This window comes from Schistocerca cancellata, chromosome 2 (genome assembly GCF_023864275.1).
Source record: "Schistocerca cancellata isolate TAMUIC-IGC-003103 chromosome 2, iqSchCanc2.1, whole genome shotgun sequence".
Lineage (NCBI taxonomy): Eukaryota > Metazoa > Arthropoda > Insecta > Orthoptera > Acrididae > Schistocerca > Schistocerca cancellata.
The window spans coordinates 970,057,313-970,071,939 of NC_064627.1; the positions used below are offsets into that span (position 1 = coordinate 970,057,313).

The 14,627-nt window shown below is 45.1% G+C and overlaps 1 protein-coding gene across 1 annotated transcript in view; it reads left to right on the forward strand.

Annotated features, from left to right (window-relative positions):
- The window catches only part of LOC126162930 (leukocyte elastase inhibitor-like), a 121,228-nt gene extending 118,419 nt beyond the window's left edge, over positions 1-2,809 (forward strand). Inside the window, exon 8 of the mRNA XM_049919752.1 lies at positions 2,569-2,809. Within this exon, the coding sequence (XP_049775709.1) occupies positions 2,569-2,717 (149 nt within the window). The 3' untranslated portion in view covers positions 2,718-2,809. The remainder of the gene's footprint in view (positions 1-2,568) is intronic.
- Positions 2,810-14,627: the final 11,818 nt, after the last annotated feature.

The following is a 14,627-nucleotide window of genomic DNA, read 5'->3' on the forward strand; positions in this document are numbered from 1 at the left end:
TGCATGTAATGGCCCGCAGATGGCACGTTGTTCACAATTCACCAAACCAATCGCTTCCCAACGTTAGTAGAAAACTTAAACAGACATTAATTCTGAACACAAAATTAGTAACTTACTCTTCAGAGCGTGAAAATATTTTGATGGCGCCCACCTATAGGGAGGAATGATCATGATAACGGAATAAGGAAACTAGAGCTCTAACGGAAAGTTTGACGTGTCCTTTTTCTGGCGCGCTGTTCGAGAGTGGCAAGGTAAAGAAGTAACTTGAAGGTAAATCGATGCCTCCTCTGCCAGGTACTTAATTTTCAACTGCAGAATAATCATGTAGATGTAGATGTGTAAATGAGTTTAAATATTATCATTACTATTCGTAAATTATAAGTAAAAAAGAAATGCGTCTTTACAGGAAGGTGGACGGAGGAACAAAGGTAAGGAGGAGGCTGTATGTGCCTCAATAATTTTTTGAGTTGAATAGCGACAATTATACCAACGATTTTAAGCGGTAAGACAGGTACAAGATACAACTGGATCTGAATTACCGCGATAGGTTCATTTATTACAGTCCATGGTGTAGTGCAATTTTCGAGCAGCCGCTCTTCTGGATAACCGCGTTTTCGGACTCGATCTTCGACCTGAAGTAACAAGAAACGTGATTTATCCTACCACGTGACACGTTTCCGTTGCTCCAGTCTCGACGATCCCGTGCGTACAGTAATCGTCACTGGTGATGTCGTGCGCTTAACTGTGTTCTCTGCAGCACTTAGTGGCTGCAGCAGCCTCATTCTGTGTCGAGAAGTCCATCACAGGTCGCTGTCCATCCTGCTTTAAATACCGTGCAAACCTTCAACCTCCGCGTTCTGTGATGGGGCAGGGACCTCCAACGCTTTGGCGCCTACTTGTGGTTTGACCGTCCTTCAATCATCTTCCACAGACACTCACGACAACAGCATGCAAACAACCGAACTACTTTGCCGTATCCAAGATGCTGATATCCAGGTGCCAGGCCATAACAGTCTGTCCTCTGTCAGAATGGCTTAAGTCAGTGGATTTCCCTATTTGCGATCCTTATCATCGCTAGAACGATTCCCCATTCGTCTTTGCTCCGGTTATAAACTTTCCCTGCTGGGTCATCCGCCAGCAGGGCCACAAACCGGTATGTAATATCGCCACGGGCAATGGTCGTAAAATTTTGAGCCATCAGTCTGTTATATATGAATGAATGGTGTCTGTTTTTTCGGACGCGTCCAAATGCACAGACACCATGCATTCATATAGCTGATTCGCCTAACTGGGCAAAGGACACCTTCTTCATTGCGGATGCACAAGTACTTCCGACCTCCTGCGGGATTCTCATAGTAGAGAGCGTGGAGGAAATGAACAGCGACTGCGTACAGGTGACACCCGGTGGGAATGCGGGTCGTCCATGAGGCGTCCGCCATAGTCTGGGCAGCTGCGATAACACTGTGTCCCGTATGACGCATTTGCTGACACTCCTGCCTAGTAAAAACGAGCTCCTGGTTTCCAAAGCTATTAAAACCTCTGGTAAAAATTGAGATAATTAACTATAAAATTGGAGTTTCTTCTAAACATGAAGTTTAAAATGTAACAGCTCATTCATTTTTTTCATAAATTAAATAAATTCTAGAGTTTCACACACCTGTAAGTATGGTTTCTATTCTGTGCAAAATTCATCGAAGAATCACTCTTACTTACGAAGAAAAGTGTACCTGTAGAAACAAATGCAGCCAATAGTAAGTGAAAAAAATGATGAAATTTGGCATGCAAATAAGTTTTATTTTGTTATGTTTTTGAACTTCCGCTGCTGTGAGTGTGAACCCTGAATCCTTCACGGTCGTGCTGACAAAGTTTTATGAATTTGTTTGTAAAAGTATAGGCAGTGGAAATTAAAATGTCCTGTGGTGCTTCTTCTGCTCCAAGTCAACCCGTTTCACGGGTCTATTCCCCCCCCCCCCCCCCCCTCCCAGGATATTTTCCACTGTCAAGTAAATGTTGTAGCTTTGTACATCTATATTTCAAAGAGATAGTTTCGGAACATTATTAAACACGCGAAGCAAATTGTAGAAAGTGTCACAAACTGTTTTCTAGAAAGTTGGAAATAAATTTAAAATTAGAACTGTTCTTCTGGGATAAACTTTAATTTTCCTTGCACAGTTGCATATAGCAAGAGATTAATTGAAGATTTGGCGCACTGGCTCCTGTTGAGGGAGCCAGTCATATCATACCACTACTAAACTCGCGTAATTCATCACGGAGTTGGTACCCACCGTACTATCCAATGAAGAAACGTTTGTTTTGGAGATACCAACGTGCGGGTAGTGTCTCACACAGTTCATACTTATCGAGCAATTTGGTATGTTTTCGGCAAAATGATGGTAATTTAAAGCAATACGTTCTTGCAGGACACGAAATATGATTCCTGCCTTTCGTAAGCATTGCTCATCTTCCGCTATCTGGAAACCCCGCAAATCTTAACTGTCTTGTACATAAACAGCGGTAACAAAATTATTTCCTAGAAAAGTTATCTAATGACTGCTCTTGCTGTTGCAGTTCTCCTCCCTCTTGGTGCGAGCTTTCCCGTGCTTCCACCACCACCACCTGTCATCTTCAAAGCCGACCACCCCTTCATGATCTTCATCTTGGATCACGTCACACGGACGATCCTCTTCGCTGGACGTCTTGTGAAACCTTCTCCGTAATTATTGCCTTTTCAAATATATGAGTTCTGTATTTCAGTGATGTGCAAGAATGTAGCAACAGTTTTTATGATATTTTTATTGTTCTGAATGTACAAGACCTTAATTATTTAATAAAATATTTCGAATTAAAAGGATATGCAATGTTTTTAATTTAGAGAAATAATTATTTAAGGCATGAACTTAAAGAAGGCTTTTGTTTTCCGGTGTATAACCATAAAAGTTATAATAGCTGAATTGTGTAAGATGTCTTGAGTCTACTCATACAAACAAAGATACTGAAACGTCCATTACGTTTTCTGACCCTAAATAGTACACTTTATACAATTTTTATTTATTCTCGACACGAAAAGAGTAACAAGCTTCAAAGTCGACTATTCTAATGGAGAATATAAGCGTATACACAATTGTTACCATACATAACTCCAGAAGAAATAAAGGAAAACGAGATCTGTGCTTGAGAATTTTTGTCCTTCATGCACACACTATTTTTTTGAGTCATCAGGCTCTGACCGAAGACGCCACGAATTCGTCTCGCCGCCCGGAGTGGCCGCACGGTTCGAGGCGCCATGTCGCGGATTGCGCGGCCCCTCCCGCCGGAGGTTCGAGTCCTCCCTCGGGCATGGGTGTGTGTGTTGTTCTTAGCGTAAGTTAGTTTAAATAGTGTGTAAGTCTAGGGGCCGAGGACCTCAGCAGTTTGGTCCCTTACGAATTCACACACAATTTCTCTCCTGTGCCAACCTTTTCGTCTCGAGTAGCACTTGCAACTTACGTTCTCAATTATTTGCTGGATGTATTCGAATCTCTGTCCTCTTCTACAGTTTTTGCCCTCTACAGCCCCCTCTAATACCATGGAACTCATTCCCTGATGTCTCAACAGGTCCTATCGTCTTGTCCGTTCTCTTTGTCAGTGTTTTCCACATATTCCATTCCTCTCCGTTTCTGCACAGAAACTCCTTATTCCTCACATCATCAAACCACCTAATTTTCAGCATTCTTCTGTAGCACCACATCTCAAATGCTTCGATTCTCTTCTGTTCCGGTTTCCCCACTGTCCATGTTTCATTACCACACAATGCTGTGCACGAAACGTACATTCTCATAAATTTCTTCCTCAAATTGAGGCTTATGTTTGATACTAGTAGACTTCTCTTGGCCAGGGATTCCCTTTTTTCCAGTGCTAGTCTAGCTTTGATGTCCTCCTTGCTCCGTCCGTCATGGTTATTTTGCTGTCTAGGTAGTAGAATTCCTTAACTTTATCTACTTCGTGACCATCAATCCTGATGTTCTCATTTCTGGTTCTTCTCGTTGCTTTCGTCTTTCTTGATTTACTCCCAATCCATATTTGGTTTTCATTAGACTGTTCACTCCATTCAGTACATCACGTAATTCTTCTTCACTTTCACTCAGGATAGCAATGTCATCATATCCTTTCACCGTGAATTTTAATCCCATTCCTGAACCTTTCTTTTATTTCCGTCATTGCTTCTACGATGTACAGTTTCAACAGTAGGTGTAAAAGACTACAGCCCTTTCTTACACCCTTTATAATCCCAGCATTTCGTCCTTTCTCTTCCAGTCACATCGCTCCCTCTTGGTTCTTGTATATATTATACATTACCCCTCTATAGCTTCCCCCTTTTTTATTCCAGAATTTCCAACATCTTGCACCATTTTACATTGTAAAACGCTTTTTCCAGCTCGACAAATCCTGTAATGGTGTCTTGAGTTTTCTTTAGTTTTGCTTGCATTTCAACCGCAACGTCAGATTTGCCTCTCTGATGCCTTTACCTAAACTAAAGCCAAACTGATCGTCATCTAACATATCTTCAATTTTCTTTTCCATTCTTCTGCATATTATTCTTGTCAGTAACTTGGATGCATGAGCTGTTAAGATGATCGTGCAATGATTCTCGCTCTTGTCAGTTCATGCAGTCTTCGAAATTGTGTTGATGACATTTTTCTGAACGTCAGATGGTATACTTATACATTCTACAAATCCAACGTCAGTAGTTTTGTTTTCATTTTCCCCAATGATTTTAGAGATTATGATCCCTTCTGCCTTATTTGATCTAAAGTCCTCCAAAGCTCTCTTAAATTCTGATTCTAATACTGGATCCACCATCCCTTCTACATCTAATCCTGTTTCTTCTTCCATCACAACAGAGAAATCTTCCCCCTCGTCGAGACCTTCAATGTACTGTTTGCACCTATCCGCTCTCTCTTTTCTGTATTTAACAGTGGAATTCTCGTTGCAGTCTTAATGTCACCACCCATGATTTTAATTTCACCGAATGTTGTTTTCACTTTTCTATATGTTGAGTCAGTCCTTCCGACAATCATTTCTTTTTCGATTTCTTCAGATTTTTCCTGCAGCCATTTCGTCTTAGCTTCCCTGCACTTTCTGTTTATTTCCTTCCTCAGCGACATGTATTTTTGTATTTCTGAATTTCCCTGAACATTTTTGTACTTGCTTCTTTCGTCGATCCACTGAAGTATTTCTTCTGTTGCCCAAGGTTTCTTCGCAGTTACCTTCTTGATACCTATCTTTTCCTCCCCAACATCTGTGATTGCCCATTTCAGAGATGTCCATTCCTCTTCAACTGGACTGCCTACTGAGCCATTCCTTACTGCTCTATCTATAGCGTTCGGAAACTTCAAGCGTATCTCGTCATTCCTTAGTTTCTTGTATCACTTCTTTGCGTATTGATTCTTCCTGCCTAATCTCTTAAACTTCTGCCTACTCTTCATCACTATTAAATTGTGATCTGATCGTTATGTGCCCCTGGGTACACCTTACAATCCAGTATCCGATTTCGGAATCTCTGTCTGACCATGATGTAATCTAACTGAAATCTTCCCGTATCACTCGACCTTTTCCAAGTACACCTCCTCGTCTTGTGATTCTTGAACAGAGTATTCGCTATTACTTTTTTTACAGAACTCTCTCTTTCTCCTCTCGCGCTCCTTTTCCCAAGCCCATATTCTCCTGTAACCTTTTCTTCTACTCCTTCTCCTACAACTGCTTTCCAGACCCCCATGACTATTAAATATTCATTTCCGATTACGTACTGTGTTACTCTTTCAGTAGCCTCATATACTTTCCCTATCTCTTGGTCTTCAGCCTGAGACTTTAGAATGTGTACCTGAACTATCGTTGTAGGTGGTGGTCTGCATCGATTCTGATAAGATCAACTCTGTCACTGAACTGTTCACAGTAACACACTCTCTGCCCTACCTTCCTATTCATAACGAATCCTACTTCTTTTACACCATTTTCTGCTGCTGTTGATATTACCCTATACTCATCTGACCAGAAATCCTTGTCTTCTTTCCATTTCACTTCACTGAACCCTACTATATCTAGATTGAGCCTTTGCATTTCTCTATAAAGATTTTCTAGCTTCTCTGCCACGTTCAAGCTTCTGACATTCCACGCCCCAACTCGTAGAACGTTATGCTTTCGTTGTTTATTAAATATTTTTCTCACAGACACTTCCCCTTTCGCACTCCCCGCCCAGAGTTCCGAATGGGGGAGTACAGTACTACGGAATCTTTTGCCAATGGAGAGATCATCATGAAGTATTTTCAGTTACAGGTCACATGTCCTGTGGATACACGTTATGTGTCTTTACTGCAGTTGTTTCCATTACCTACTGCATCCTCATACTGTTGATCATTGCTGATTCTTCCGTCTTTAGGAGTAGTTTCCCACCCCTAGGACAAGACAGTGCACTGTACCTCTGACCGCTTCTCCGCCCTCTTTGACAAAGCGGTTGGCAGAATGAGGGCGACTTCTTATGCCGGAAGTAATCAAAATGGTGGTGGGTTCGAACCCGGGACGGAGGACGTTTTGATTAAAAATCAAAGACGCTAACCCAGAGAGAGAGATCACAAACAACAATCTGAATTTCCATAGTGGTTTGTATGCAGTCGAAAGTCATCTGTCACTTGGATCCTTGAAGCTTTCCAGCATTAGCAGAGTCCTCACTGATGATTCGTCAGTGGCTTCAGCTGCAGCACGTCATAGGCTCCATATGCCTGAGGTCACACTGTCATAAAAAAAACTTACCACAGACTGGGTACATCACTTTGTGATATTTGCTTAAGTTGTGCCCACAGTTTTCCAGCTGGATGTCTTTGCGGTTGGCTAAGCGCTGCCACCACTTACTTTGTGGACCCTCAATGACGTCATATTGTAAAATTCATTGAAATTAAATGAATGAATTGACATGGACGAAATCAAAGAAGCTACAACGACATGAAATGATATTACACAGACTGTTCAGATATTTTCAGTTGAAGGTCATCCACAAATTTTCAGTAGTTGTTACGCATCCATTACACGACATGTTCAGTATTCCTGAACTAGAGCTGATGTTGGGTAAATGTTTAAGGAGACCAAACTGTGAAGGTCGTCAGTCTCCTAGTTATCCCCCAGGATAGAAGTATTCTACCTAATCTGTCTGGGTATAAATTCTGAGAACAAGTGTTATATGTTGGCGTAGCGTGTATCTGAAGCGGAAGACGTGATCCAGCCTTGTATTCGCCTAGTGGGATGTGGGAAACTGCCTAATACCGCATCCTGACTGGTAGGTGCAGCGACCCTCGTCGTTAATCTGCAGGACAGATTGTATACTGTGTCGGATACCTCACTATGACAGAAACGGCCGTGTTAACACGCGCGGCTACCTGAGCAGGGCTAAGCTGCTATCACATCATTTGATCGCACTTTCACTGATTTGATCCCAATACATCCATACAATCCATTTCAATGCATTTATTGTACTTCACAAGCTGATGATTCGAAACATAATGATTGAGACGTAGCGCCTCTACATCGTCCATAATAAGATAGGAGATACACTATGTGATCAAAAGTATCCGGACACACCCAAAAAAACACGTTTTTCATATTAGGTGCATTGTGCTGCCACCTACTACCAGGTACTCCATATCAGTGACCTCAGTAATCTTAGACATCATGAGAGAGCAGAATGGGGCGATCCGCTGCGCTCATGGACTTCGAACGTCGTCAGATGATTGGGTGTCACTTGTGTCATACGTCTGTACGCGAGATTTCCACACTCCTAAACATCCCTATGTACACTGCTTCTGATGTGGCAGTGAAGTGGAAACATAAAGGGAGACGTACAGCACAAAAATGTATAGGCCGGCTTGGTTGTTGACTGACATAGACCGCAGACAGTTGAAGAGGGTCGTAATGTGTAATAGGCTGACATCTATCCGGACCATCACACAGGAATTCCAAACTGCATCAGGATCCACTGAAAGTACTGTGACAGTTAGGCGGGAGGTGGAAAACTTGGATTTCATGGTCGAGCGGTTGCTCATAAGCCACACACTACGCCGGTAAATGCAAAACGACGCCTCGCTTGGTGTAAGGAGCGTAAACATTGGACGACTGAACAGTGGAAAAACGTTGTGTGGAGTGACTGGTCACGATACACTGTGTGGCGGTCCGATGGCAGGGTGTGGGTATGGCGAAAGCCCGGTGAACGTCATCTTCCAGCGTGTGTAGTGCTAACAGTAAAATTCGGTGTGGTCCTGTTTTTCAAATGGCTCTGAGCACTATGGGACTTGACATCTGAGGTCATCAGTCCCCTGGAACTTAGAACTACTTGAACCTAACTAACCTAAGGACATCACACAGCCGGCCGCGGTGGTCTAGCGGTTCTAGGCGCTCAGTCCGAAACCGCGCGGCTGCTACGGTCGCAGGTTCGAATCCTGCCTCGGGCATGGATATGTGTGATGTCCTTGGGTTAGTTAGGTTTAAGTAGTTCTAAGTTCTAGGGGACTGATGACCACAGATGTTAAGTCCCATAGTGCTTAGAGCCATTTGAACCATTTTGACATCACACACATCCATGCTCGAGGCAGGATTTGAACCTGCGACCGCAGCAGTCGCGCGGTTCCGTACTGAAGAGCCTAGAACCGCTCGGTCATCTCGGCCGGCCCTGTTTTTCACGGAGGGGGCTTGCACCCCTTGTTGTTTTGCATGAAACTATCATGGCACAGGCCTACATTGACGTATAAGCACCTTCTTGATTTCCATTGCTGAAGAGCTTTTCGGAGATGGCGATTGCATATTTCAACACGATGGAGCACTTGTTCATAATGTATGGCCAGTGGCGGAGTGGTTACACGACAATAACATCCCTGTAATGGACTGGCCTGCACAGAGTCCTGACCTGAATCATATATAACACCTCTGGGATGTTTTGGAACGCCGACTTCGTGCCAGGCCTCACCGACCGACTACGATACCTCTCCTCAGTGCAGCATTCGGTGAAGAATAAGCTGCCAATCCCCAAGAAACCTTCGAGCACACGATTGAACGTATTGCTGCGAGAGTGGAAGCTGTCATCAAGGCCAAGGGTGGGCCAACACCGTATTGAATTCCAGCCAGGAACTTTAAAGTCATTTTCAGTAAGGTGTCCGGATACTTTTGATCACATAGTGTATGTGAACAGGCGTCAAGTGTGAGTCACGCGGAAGACAGGTGGCGTCACATGGGTCTAGTGTATATACACTCCTGGAAATTGAAATAAGAACACCGTGAATTCATTGTCCCAAGAAGGGGAAACTTTATTTACACATTCCTGGGGTCAGATACATCACATGATCACACTGACAGAACCACAGGCACATAGACACAGGCAACAGAGCATGCACAATGTCGGCACTAGTACAGTGTATATCCACCTTTCGCAGCAATGCAGGCTGCTATTCTCCCATGGAGACGATCGTAGAGATGCTGGATGTAGTCCTGTGGAACGGCTTGCCATGCCATTTCCACCTGGCGCCTCAGTTGGACCAGCGTTCGTGCTGGACGTGCAGACCGCGTGAGACGACGCTTCATCCAGTCCCAAACATGCTCAATGGGGGACAGATCCGGATATCTTGCTGGCCAGGGTAGTTGACGTACACCTTCTAGAGCACGTTGGGTGGCACGGGATACATGCGGACGTGCATTGTCCTGTTGGAACAGCAAGTTCCCTTGCCGGTCTAGGAATGGTAGAACGATGGGTTCGATGACGGTTTGGATGTACCGTGCACTATTCAGTGTCCCCTCGACGATCACCAGTGGTGTACGGCCAGTGTAGGAGATCGCTCCCCACACCAAGATGCCGGGTGTTGGCCCTGTGTGCCTCGGTCGTATGCAGTCCTGATTGTGGCGCTCACCTGCACGGCGCCAAACACGCATACGACCATCATTGGCACCAAGACAGAAGCGACTCTCATCGCTGAAGACGACACGTCTCCATTCGTCCCTCCATTCACGCCTGTCGCGACACCACTGGAGGCGGGCTGCACGATGTTGGGGCGTGAGCGAAAGACGGCCTAACGGTGTGCGGGACCGTAGCCCAGCTTCATGGAGACGGTTGCGAATGGTCCTCGCCGATACCCCAGGAGCAACAGTGTCCCTAATTTGCTGGGAAGTGGCGGTGCGGTCCCCTACGGCACTGCGTAGGATCCTACGGTCTTGGCGTGCATCCGTGTGTCGCTGCGGTCCGGTCCCAGGTCGACGGGCACGTGCACCTTCCGCCGACCACTGGCGACAACATCGATGTACTGTGGAGACCTCACGCCCCACGTGTTGAGCAATTCGGCGGTACGTCCACCCGGCCTCCCGCATGCCCACTATACGCCCTCGCTCAAAGTCCGTCAACTGCACATACGGTTCACGTCCACGCTGTCGCGGCATGCTACCAGTGTTAAAGACTGCGATGGAGCTCCGTATGCCACGGCAAACTGGCTGACACTGACGGCGGCGGTGCACAAATGCTGCGCAGCTAGCGCCATTCGACGACCAACACCGCGGTTCCTGGTGTGTCCGCTGTGCCGTGCGTGTGATCATTGCTTGTACAGCCCTCTCGCAGTGTCCGGAGCAAGTATGGTGGGTTTGACACACCGGTGTCAATGTGTTCTTTTTTCCATTTCCAGGAGTGTAGTTTCTATGCCATATGATGGAGGTCACTGGTTGACGGACACTGTTGGAGATGCAGTCAAAACACTGTTAAATTTATTTTCGATTTTGTCTTTCTTTTTCTAATTGTTTATTAATTACTACTTTTATTGTGTTTCTTTATGAGAGTGAAAGAAGGTGTGAATGTGAAATACTGTTTTATGCAAAGTTTTTGTACTATACATTGAAGCGACTGGTCACGTGAGTAATATTCGAGAATGACGTGTGTCTTAGTCATTCGTAATGGGGAATTTATTATAAACTATTTCCTCAGTTTATGGTATTGGAGAAATGGTTTGGTAAAGGGGCATTAATATTATATTTGTGGATTTTCCAAATTTATGAATGGTACTTTATTTTTGTGATTCAGTACAAATTTTGATTGGTTCTGTATGTAGGTGCGGGATTGAGTGGGCTAGATGCTGCTTTCCGATAGGCTGTGATTTTTCTCTGCCAATCAGAAATTAGCGTAGTCGCGCTTGTTTTGGGGACTAGAAGCTTCTTTTGTGTAGAGAGAAGAGTGAGTCGGGGCTTGGATCTCAAAGTAATCAGACTTATTGATTTGTGCTCCGTTGAAAATTATTAATATTGTGGGATTTCGGTAATAAAATGTTAGAGCTGTGATGCAAAGTGCTTACTTGAGAAGTGAAACATTTTGTTCTGTGAGGCTGATATTAGCAACATTTGAGAGAGCAATTCTAAAAGAAAGAATCAGTTTGTAAACTTTCAGTGAACGATTACCATAAACTGGATAAAGTTATGAATGAGGTGTGCTTGTGAACTTTTCAGACTATGTACTGTTTAGAATAAGGTGTTCGCAAGCTTATCGTAATAGAGTGAAATATTACGCAAACAAATACTTTCACTTAACAATTTCCTTCCATTGCCAAAACAATTTTAGTGCGACTTGAGATCGTGGTGTGCACAGAGCCGTTTTTTCTATACCTTTTTTCTGACTGGGAAATCCATGCCAATATCTTCAAGGAGGCGTGAGTGTGTAAGAAAAAATTTAACACCAGGTGAGTGGAAGTTTGCATATCACGCTGCGACGCCACAGGGTCCCCTGCTTACAGTCCGCCCTCGGTAGCTGAATAGTCAACGTGACGGATTGTCAATCATCTGGGACCGGGTTCGATTCCCTTTTGGGTCGGGGAATTTTCTCCGCCCAGGGACTGGGTGTTGTCCTGTCCTCATCATCATCATCCTATCATCCTCATCGACTGCAGGTGGCCGCAGTGGCGACAAATTGAAAGACCGACACCCGGCGAACGGCCTGCCATACGATTAAATAAACCTGCTTACAGCGTATAAAAGTATTGATCGGCCTTTGGAACGTAATTCAGCGCGATCGTAAGAGGTATGGGTTAGATAAGACCATGATATTTTGCCGGGGGTATGTGGCACGAATTGTCTGCAGACACGTAATGCAACTCCCGTCAACCATGAAACGGTAGTTTTGGGCTCCGAACTGGATCTTAATAGTCCCACGTGTGCCCCATCATGTTTAGGTTGGGCGAATGGGTAGCCGAGACACGAAGGTGAGTTCGCTATCACGCTCCTCAAAACACTGCAGAACGAGTTTGGTCTTGTGACATGGGCAGTTATACTGCTGCAAGACGTAAGCGCCTTCGGGGAAGACATTAAGCACAAAATTGTTCAGGTGGTGAGCAATTAGATTTCCGTACTCCCCAGTTGTCATGATCCCTTCGATTACTACCACAGAAGTTCAGGCGAATACCTCCCATCGTATAATACCACGCTCACCTTCCTCTTTGTTTGCTGCAGCTGATGTTACAAGAAATATGGTGCATACGACCAGGCGACGCGTTTCCACTGTTCGACGGCCTAGTCCCGATGATCCCATGTTCGCTGCAGTCATCATTGACCATTTTGGTGTGATAATATGAGCACACTTAGGGTCGTGTATTGGAGAGTACAATACACTAAGATAACAGAAGTCGTGGGATATCTCCCAAAATCGTGTCGGACATCCTTTTTCCCGGCGTTGTGCAGTAACTCGAGGTGGCATGGAGTCAACAAGTTGTTCGAGGTCCCCTGGAGAAATACTGATCCATGATGCCTCTTTAGTCGCCCATAATTGCGACGCTACGATCGCAGGATCGAATCCTGCCTCGGGCATGGATGTGTGTGATGTCCTTAGGTTAAATAAGTTTAAGTTGTTCTAAGTTCTAGGGGACTGATGACCTCAGATGTTAAGTCCCATAGTGCTCAGAGCCATTTGAACCGTAATTGCGAAAATGTTGCCCATGAAGAATTTTGTGCACGAACTGACCTCCCGATTATCGCCCATTAACGTTCGATGGGATTAATGCGGACGATCTGGGTGGCTAAAATGTTCGCTCTAATTGTCCAGAACGTTCTCCAGTCTTGTCGGCAGACTCTTTAATTCCCAACGATTTCTGAAATGGAATGCCCCACGCGTCTAGCTCCAGCTACCATTCTGCGCTCATAGTCTGTTAATCCACGTCGTGCAGACATAGTCACGTCGGAAACCTTTATGTACACTACTGGCCATTAAAATTGCTACACCACGAAGATTACGTGCTACAGACGAGAAATTTAACCGATAGGAAGAAGATGCTGTGATATGCAAATGATTAGCTTTTCAGAGCATTCACACAAGGTTGGCGCCGGTGGCGACACCTACAACGTGCTGACATGAGGAAAGTTTCCAACCGATTTCTCATACACACACAGCAGTTGACCGGCGTTGCTTGGTGAAACGTTGTTGCGATGCCTCGTGTAAGGAGGAGAAATGCGTACCACCACGTTTCCGACTTTGATAAAGGTCGGATTGTAGCCTATCGCGATTGTGGTTTATCGTATCGCGACATTGCTGCTCGGTTGATCGAGATCCAATTAGCAGAATATGGAATCGACGGGTTCAGGAGGGAAATATGGAACGCCGTTCTGGATCCCAACGGCCTCATAGCACTAGCAGTCGAGATGACAGGCATCTTATCCGCATGGCTGTTACGGATCGTGCAGCCACGTCTCGATCCCTGAGTCAACAGATGGGGACGTTTGCAAGACAACAACCATCTGCACGAACAGTTCCACGACGTTTGCAGCAACATTGACTATCAGCTCGGAGACCACGGCTGCGGTTACGCGGTGACGCTGCATCACAGACAGGAGCTCCTCAACGACGAAGCTGGGTGCACGAATGGCAAAACGTCATTTTTTCGGATGAATCCAGGTTCTGTTTACAGCATCATGATGGTCGCATCCGTGTTTGGCGACATCGCGGTGAAAGCACATTGGAAGCGTGTATTCGTCATCGCCATACTGGCGTACCACCCGGCGTGATGGTACGGGGTGCCATTGGTTACACGTCTCGGTCACCTCTTGTTCGCATTGACGGCTCTTTGAACAGTGGACGTTATGTTTCAGATGTGTTACGATACGTGGCTCTACTCTTCATTCGATCCCTGCGAAACCCTACATTTCAGCAGGTTAATGCACGACCGCATGTTGCAGGTCCTGTACGAACCTTTCTGGATACAGAAAATGTTCGACTGCTGCCCTGGCCAGAACATTCTCCAGATCTCCCACCAATTGAAAACGTCTGGACAATGGTGCCCGAGCAACTGGCTCGTCACAATACGCCAGTCACTGCTCTTGATGAACTGTGGTATCGTGTTGAAGCTGCTTGGGCAGCTGTACCTGTACACGCCATCCAAGCTCTGTTTGCCTCAATGCCCAGGCGTATCAAGGCCGTAATTACGGCCAGAGCTGGTTGTCCTGGGTACTGATTTCTCAGGATCTATGCACCCAAATTGCGTGAAAATGTAATGACATGTCAGTTCTAGTATAATATATTTGTCCAATGAATACCCATTTATCATCTGCATTTCTTCTTGGTGTAGCAATTTTAATGGCCAGTAGTTTAGGAATGACTT